The sequence below is a fragment of the Astatotilapia calliptera genome, chromosome 7 (assembly GCF_964374335.1).
Source record: "Astatotilapia calliptera chromosome 7, fAstCal68.1, whole genome shotgun sequence".
Classification (NCBI taxonomy): domain Eukaryota; kingdom Metazoa; phylum Chordata; class Actinopteri; order Cichliformes; family Cichlidae; genus Astatotilapia; species Astatotilapia calliptera.
In genome coordinates this window covers 20,367,545-20,375,544 of record NC_137428.1, presented here as the reverse complement: position 1 = coordinate 20,375,544, position 8,000 = coordinate 20,367,545, and the positions used below count along the sequence as shown (strand labels likewise).

Sequence of the window (8,000 nt, the reverse complement as noted above, 5' to 3'; positions counted from 1 at the left end):
AAGAAGCCACTGTTGTGTTCTAAACACTGTTTGTCTGGGAATAGAGTTTAGCGCTCTCTAAGGAAACCTAAGAGCATATAATACAAGACATCTGAGACTAAAAACATATCCTCTTCACCTGAGCCCTCTATGACAGACCCCTTGCACATCCTCAAGCTTCCACGTTAGCCTTAGGTGTCAGACCAATGTAGGTTCCATTCTGGGGATCCTCCTTCTCTTTATCATTAACTGGAGAGTAAGCGGTGTCGTCTTCAGCGGACGACTGTAGAGGGACATTAAGGACATAAAGCAGCATTACAAACTAATCAGGTCTTATTACAATTTGTAAAGTTATACCTGTAATGGAAAGTGGTTGCTTCCCCTTAATCATGCCATCTCACAACAATTAAAAAGACAGGCAGTATTAATATGCAATGCATTAAGTGTACATTAGCAGAGTTATTTTAAGTCAGGTGAAACTGGTCTAGCTGTGCAATGAAAGATTAAATGAAAAAAGGCACTTAGGTGATAAATAATAACCAAAGTAAGACAAATGAATAAATAAAGCAGATAAAATAAAGCAGCAACACTTACAGCATAAAGAGGCTTGGTAAACACAATGCGCTTAACTTCATTCTTCCCAGGAACACACAGTGAGAAACACAAGCTCGGTGTTATTAGTGTGCAATTAAGCAACTCAATGAATTGTGCAAAAATTATGACTTATTAGGAGCAGGCAAATTGTAAGTTGTTAGGACTCAGCAAGAAGCAGTCTCATACCTTCTGTTTGCGAGCCCGGCACAGGAGGATGACAAAGACCATGAGCAGAATAACACCCAGTCCCACAATGACGAGAGGGAAGTTGGACACCAAATTGCTAATCAGCAGAAGCTTCTTTAATCTCTCTGAAGACGCATCGTCAATTTCCACGCTCTGTTTATTCAGAGAGAGAGAGAGTAAAAGATCCATCAGAGGAAGAGGGGAATTCAGCTGAGCATACAGAAGATGAAGAAACCAATCAGTACTAATGCATCAAGGCTGAAAATGTGGGAAAATCTAGCCAGGCTTTGACTTTTGGGAACCAAATCTCCTTTTGATTATGTTGGCCTTGTCTAAATCTCTTGAAAAGAAATCCTTTTGAGACTGGATACACAGCTGAGAGATACATGTTCAGTGGAAAACACCAAATTTGCTTGGCAATGCCTAATTTGAATCAGCTGGGCTTCTTCTTATCTTAACTGGAAATCTGCACTAGTTGCTGTAATATCACCAGAAAAACACAACTTAATTGTGTTACTAAGCACTGTGTTTAGTGCTTAATCAATGCAAAACCCATCTGTCTGTCTTTTTCTAACTGCTCAATCAGTGTGAGGGGAGGAGTCCCGAGGGAGGAACCCATGCAGGCAAGCAAACATGCAAACTCCACACAGAAGAGCCCCAGCAGGCTGGTGGATTCTAAAACAGGACATTCTTGCTGTGAGGCCCATGTGAAAAAACACAAAGCTGTGTCTTTAGGGAGGTTATGGGGCAGGACTATTTCCTGGCTGGGAGACAGTTACTACTTGGACTCTCTGCTCATCGCACCCTTGTGCCAGTTACATTAGTTCAGAGCCAGGTCGCTTGTTTCCAGCTGTTTTCTATCTTTGCTCCAAGTCACACTCAGCTCAGTAAAGCTAAGCTGGACCGACATAATCATCTAACTCTCAGTAACACGTGTCTTTTTCAAAATGTTGACATACTGTTTAATTTCTTTATTGCACCTCATAATAAGGATCTAGGAGTTTCCTGTGTTTCAGCATGTGTAATATCACTTACCTCATTGAGGAACATTACAGGAAATACTGTTTCATTCAGGGATCTAGTGGTCCTGTTAAAAGTGCAGCAAAAAATATGGTTGGTAATCAAAAACAGCACCTACACGCATATGTTTAAAACAACAACAGAAGTGTGTGTTACTCACGGGAATCCAGGGATTCGCTGCATCAAGATGTTCACCTGCGCTCTTTTGTGAGCGCGTACAATCACTCCAGTGGTCTGTCAGAAAATAATGTATATAAACATAGATACACTTCAGAACTCCACCACTAGGTGGCGTAGCAGTACATCTTAATGTTTGACCCTAAGCCTGAAGACTTACCGGGTTTAGGTCTAGAAAAGTTTGGTGATGCGTCCTTTCAGGTGACAGTCCTTCAATGGCAGCCACATATTTGTTATCTGCCAGGTAGAAATGAGGAAAGGAGGCAACCACTGGCGCACCTGAGAGAAGAAATGAAAAATGTTTAATAAGACTCGAGCTCCCGCACGCCTCTGCTGCAAGGCCATCATTTCACACTAAACTGACCCAATCTAGAAAAGGAGAAAGCCTCTTCTCTTCAAAAGAAGAGAGATCAGGATCTAGATCATGTTGTCCACTGCTTGGAAGGTTAGTGGCTCGAGCCCTGGCAGCTCCCATCTGCATGCCAAGACATCCTCGGGCAAAATTTTGAACCCTGAATTGAGCGTGACTGTCTCAATGCTATATAGATACGAGGCTTGTAGTATAAAGCACTTTGAGTGCTCAAGCAGAGTAGAAAAGTCACGTGCTGTTGTTCAGATCATGTTTTATGTCTCCTATGTAAAACCTTCGAACCTCTTTCACACGACTATGGCGAATCTACACACGTTAAGCAAAGCGCCACAAAGATGACATAACTGTTGCCATTAAAGCGGCAGCACAGAAAACATTTTAATGCCCCATTTCCTTCATGTTTGAAGTCTGATCTAATCAAGGCATGACAACAATAACAAAACAGATCAAAAGGCGAAGAAGGTGGTGAGATACGATCTGACAGGGACGCAACATGTTACTTGGGGTCCAAGAAAAACAAAAACAAACAATAAATCATCACAAATGGACAATAACCCCTGTTGTGTGAGCAATTAAAGGCGGCAGCTGATATCCAGATAAAATTTCTTGTTAGTCTTTCTGAGTTCCTTCCTTATATTGTCAATGGAGGACTTCACGTTCCTACAACATCACCTCGGTCAAACTCGCAATCTTAAAGTCAAGTGATACATTTTTGGTGGGTGGCCCAAGCAAACACAAATGGTCCAACGGTGGAAAAACCATGTGTCCCCGCAGCAGCAGCGACAAAGCCAGACAGTTATGAGAGGAGGGGGGCAGTTAGAGGTGCTGATAAAGTGGGGCAGAGGTGAGAGTTTTCCTGCTCTCCTGTTTAGCAACAGACGTTTGACAAAAACATTGGACACACGCAGTCACCTGAGAGGCTGTTCACATGACAACTGGCAAGGTCAATGCGGGCGTGCTAACACACACACATACTGGTATACTTATAGAGGCCTTTATTTACTGCGCTTGTTCTTTAACTCCGGGCCATAAACACGCAATCAAATTTCTCTTTATGGCTAAACAACATTCAAAAATACTTTTACCTTTGAAGTGAACTGCAGTTGTTCTATTTGTTTTAGTGGACAACGAAAATCCTTTTGAGAACGCCAATCTGTGACGTCTGTTTTAATCTTTGGCACAGTTACATTATTCTGAAGCAAAGCACGGAGTTTTTCAAATGTATCGCTTCACAACAATAAAACCTTGACGTGAGAAAAAACAGGGCTCGACGTTCACTTGCTGGAATAACTCTGTGAAACTAGTTAGAAATGGCTGCATGCTGTGACAGAAAGGTGCAGTACGGGCCATCAACTGCATTGACCATGTAAAAAATTCCATATTTTTTACTTTAAATATGTAAAAGAAATGTTGAAACCACAAGTACTGTGATTTTACAGGATGGAAAGATGAGGCACAGCTGAGCTATGAACACTGAGGTAATGCCCGGTCATATTCAAGGGCAGAATCAGGTGACAGGGCTTACCGCCCACTCTGCTACTGGGTCAGTCATGTCAGATGACGCCTGAGGTGTGGGGAGAGCTGTGTCACATGGGTATTTTAGGGGGGTATTAGCATTACAAACAAAAGAAGGACTTTATTGATATCAGTGTAGTAGCCATTAGTATTTAATGGCTACTACATTGGACATTGAGTCTAAGCAAAGCTTTTGTGTCATTATTAAAGAAATTGGAGAAAAGAATAAAATGGGTTATGTTGGTGCTGAATCATGACCGATGCATGGAAAGTTTCTGAGAGAAACTGTGCTGCGTCGATTACCTTTCCGACAGGGGCTGACTTTAAGGACGCCAGTTCCCAGGCACTCCTTTGGGGTGACGCAGAAACCCTCATTGTCCGGGTTCTCCTCTTTGCTGGCCAGGACAGAGGGTGGAGGTGTGAAGCGGTAGGCTGGGATCCCTTTCACCTCGACGTCTTTCTCAAACTCCATGTAGATGGTCCTGGAGAATAAAGCGAACAGTCACATTGCACAAAAACAATTAACTTCACTCAGAGCACAGCATTTCATAGTGACACATGACTGCTGGAACTTTGCTGGAAATTCTCAGCATGATCGAGTGTGAATGCTGAATACTTCAAACTAATATTTTTAAGGACTGTACCTTTGGTGAGGAACTTCATAACAAGCAATGCGATCATGAGAAATGTTCTGTTATGTTATTTAAGAAAGACTGTTTGAACTAAGTAAAAGAAAAAAAAACACTGCAGACTGACTTTCAGCAGAGACACAAAGAGGAAACCAGATGACTGACATTGATTTCAACAATATGCTAAAATCCTGCTGGGGCTCCTTCATCAGTAAATCTAGACTCGTAAGGGGAGCAGGGAAGACAAATAATATATTGTGGTGTTAACCTTCTGTTAGTACTGGGAGCAAAGACACTGTGAAATCTTTAAATGTGTGTGTGGTTTTTTTCCCAACATCCAAGAGAACTGAGAGCAGTTCATCCTTGCCCTGCATATCTGCAGCTTTGTCTTGTCGAGGGAATCCCAACCAGTCTTAGTGAGAACAAAGCACTCTATACAGTGTCTGCCAGCTGGTTGGGAGGGTGCAGCCCACCAATCGTGCAACAATACTGTACAGACCTTTCCCTTGACCTTCCTGGGAAAAGCCAAGTGAAAATCCTTGGCCTTATACTGCTAGGAATGAGAACTATTACAGTGTTACCATAGAAGAGCTCGACAGGGCAGTAGAAGGTCCTTAACCCATCAGCAGGACCAGTATCTGCTCCTTTGTGCACAGAGGAACGGGTTGCTACAAAATGACCTAGATTTTGAATGTCTTTGACCAAACATCAGAAACAGACTTCATGAGGGCAGTCTAAGGGCCTGAAATCCTCTAGTAGGCCCTGCGTTCATTGCCCAGCATTGTGGAGCCTGATTAGCATTTGCCATAGCATACCAGAATTGGCAGGTCTATCACAGGAGATCTGTGCTTTTCACAGATCACAGCAGGTGGAGGCATATCCATGGAGGTACATACAAACATCTACTGACCAGGCAATGCCATTAGGTGTCGGGATGAATCCTTGGAGCCACCACTCTGGTGCAGTGGTTCCTGGGTTCTTCCTTGTGAAAGACAATGTCCGATCTCATGTGCAGAGACTATGGAGGCAGGTCTTGAAGGTTGAAGAATTTGTTACCACTGACTGGACCCCAAGCTCACCTGATCTAAATCCCACAGAAAACTTCTGTGAGATTATGTTTCCATCCTACGCACCTCAGATTGCACAGGAGGTCAGTGACGCCCAGGTTCAGATCTAGGAGGACATCCCCCAGGGCACCATCTGTCATCTCATTAGGAGCACGCCCCGATGTTGTCAGGCTACTACTAAGTAAACCTCTGAGTTGCTGCGTAGTTGTACATAAGCTGTACATAATTTCTTTGCTTTCATTTTTAGGGTGTCTTTAAACTCAGCGCTCTGTAGGGTTCTTGCTCGTACGTAACTTCACCAAAATGTATTTGCGATGCAATTTTGTTTGAGTGACCACTAAATACAGAATGAAGGCTTTGAAAAAGTGTCACAGGGCTGGTTAAATTAAAATGATATGAGAGAGTCTATTATTTCTGTCATTTAATATTCGTGTATTTTTGACTTTCTTTTTTCAACATTTTTTAAATGAAATAAAACCCTCTAATGAAGTCAGTAATGATGATGAGCAAAAGGATGGTGAAGCTGGTATTCGAACAATGACACATGTTACCAATTCTTTTTCTTTGTAGCTCAGCTGCCAGTTTCTGGACCGAGAGGCCACCACCCGTTTAGCTCACAGATGGGAATTCTGCTGCTATGCAGTCCCAGGTGTTCTCTTTTAACTAAACATGCGTTTTAAACACAAAGTTATGTTAAGCGAGTGACTTATACATAGGGCTGAGGATCTGTGTGAAAGGTCGTCATGTATTAATGGAGCACTTCCACTTCAAATGATTGTAGTAAGTACAATAAAGGGGGGAGGGGGCGTATTCCCTTTAGTCACAGTTACACAGACGCCATGATGACACAACCAGGCCAAGAACAAGTAGGTGAAAGTGCTTTGTAAATATTTGGTGCAGGGGTTTTTGACACACGTCCAATCAAAGTCAAAGGTGCAACCATTCCACTCTGACTTTCCAGATTGTTTCCACGCTCAACAACATGAGGAAGACGTCCGAAACAGCTTGTGCTCTCTAAAGGACAAACTCTTGCTATGAAGACTAGGGAAGCAGCACGTCTGTTTTGCAACAAACAAGGTTTGGGATTAAATTTGGTACTCGTTGCAATTCTCAGCAGTCGTCAAACTGTCTCTAAAGACATCCTGGAAATCCTGGAGGAACCATAATAAATTTCCCCAAAAGCATTAGTTGAGAACATTTCTCACAAACACTTCCAAGAGGAAATACTTGTCCTGTGCTTAGCACAAAGTAACACTTACCATCAATCATCAAGCATTAAAAGCATTTTCTTTCTCTCTCTCTCTCCTTATTTTCTGTTATTCCACAATTGTCCTTGCATTCCCTCTCTCACCCTGTCCCTGATGTTCCAGACGGAAACTCTCCTAATAAGGAAGCCTTTTCATGGTGTTTTCTGGAAAATGCCACTTAAGTGTTTCAAACAGTCCTCGTGCTTTAAGCAGAAAAGTCAACAGCAAAGAGAGGTCACCCACTGAGCTGTTAGTAAGTGATCAGGATGTTAAAATAACATACCATGTGATCCACAGGCTGTGGACATTATTTCCATACTAGATGTGAAAGCCTCCACACTGGTCTGCTTGTCATGTACCAGAAATAGAACATGCAATCCCCATGTAAAATGTCCTAAATGGGACACCAAGTGTAAACAGATAGGGGCACACAGGTCCCCATGGTAACCACATTACATGTGTTTTACTGAAAAACTCTTTAATTGAAATAACACTTTATTTTTACCACATGACTAATAAAATTAACGTCAAAGCTGATGCCCTTTCCCTCCTTTGCCAGCTACAGTAATTTTTAGCTATAGCCAAGCTCCAAGAGCAGGAAAATAAAGTCAAAACTGCAGTTCCTCTAATGGCCACTTGAGGTTCTCTCCAAAAATTAGCTTTTCCCCACAGACTTGTGATAAAAAAAGACCAACTTTACAGGAAAAAAAACATGGTCACAGAATGGAATTTTTTTTTAAAAAGGTCTGGGTTTTGCTATGTATATAGTAGCTAAAAACTAAACTAAACATTAGTACAGAAAAAATAAAAACTGGTGCACAAAACTTCACCACAGTGGATAAAATGTGGTTGGCATACCACCAAAAGGGCTGGAGTGCACTGTGGTGATGAACCGTACCTGCACAGGTCTGGAGTAAAGATGTGAATGCGCTCATCCTTGTCAAGCAGGGGGTGGAAAGCACTTCCATCTGATCCAACGATGCTGTTGCTATAGTTAGATCTCCAGAAAGTCAACTCCCTACAAAACAACCAAAAAAGGCTTTTGGAATGTGCAGGCTTGTATTTAAAATCGAAAAAAAGAAAAGAAAAAAGAAAACAAATCTCATTTTCAAAATAATCCCGTCCAGTGAAAACAAATTTATCGTTTTCATCTTAATAACCATAAATTGCAGTGGTACGTTTTGATGATCAAATGTGTTTTTATCTGAAAGTCACA

General features: G+C 42.0%; 1 protein-coding gene across 2 annotated transcripts in view; it reads right to left on the bottom strand.

Annotated features, from left to right (window-relative positions):
• LOC113025604 (lysosome membrane protein 2-like) overlaps nt 1-8,000 on the bottom strand; it is a 29,919-nt gene continuing 21,919 nt past the window's right edge. The window contains exons 6-13 of one of the 2 annotated variants that reach the window (XM_026173518.2): nt 7,683-7,802; nt 4,145-4,323; nt 2,117-2,235; nt 1,940-2,013; nt 1,795-1,846; nt 760-912; nt 574-615; nt 1-262 (exon numbers count right to left, since the gene is read on the bottom strand). In XM_026173518.2, the coding sequence (XP_026029303.2) occupies nt 152-262; nt 574-615; nt 760-912; nt 1,795-1,846; nt 1,940-2,013; nt 2,117-2,235; nt 4,145-4,323; nt 7,683-7,802 (850 nt within the window). In that variant the 3' untranslated portion in view covers nt 1-151. The remainder of the gene's footprint in view (nt 263-573; nt 616-759; nt 913-1,794; nt 1,847-1,939; nt 2,014-2,116; nt 2,236-4,144; nt 4,324-7,682; nt 7,803-8,000) is intronic. The other variant, XM_026173519.2, reaches the window with a different exon arrangement.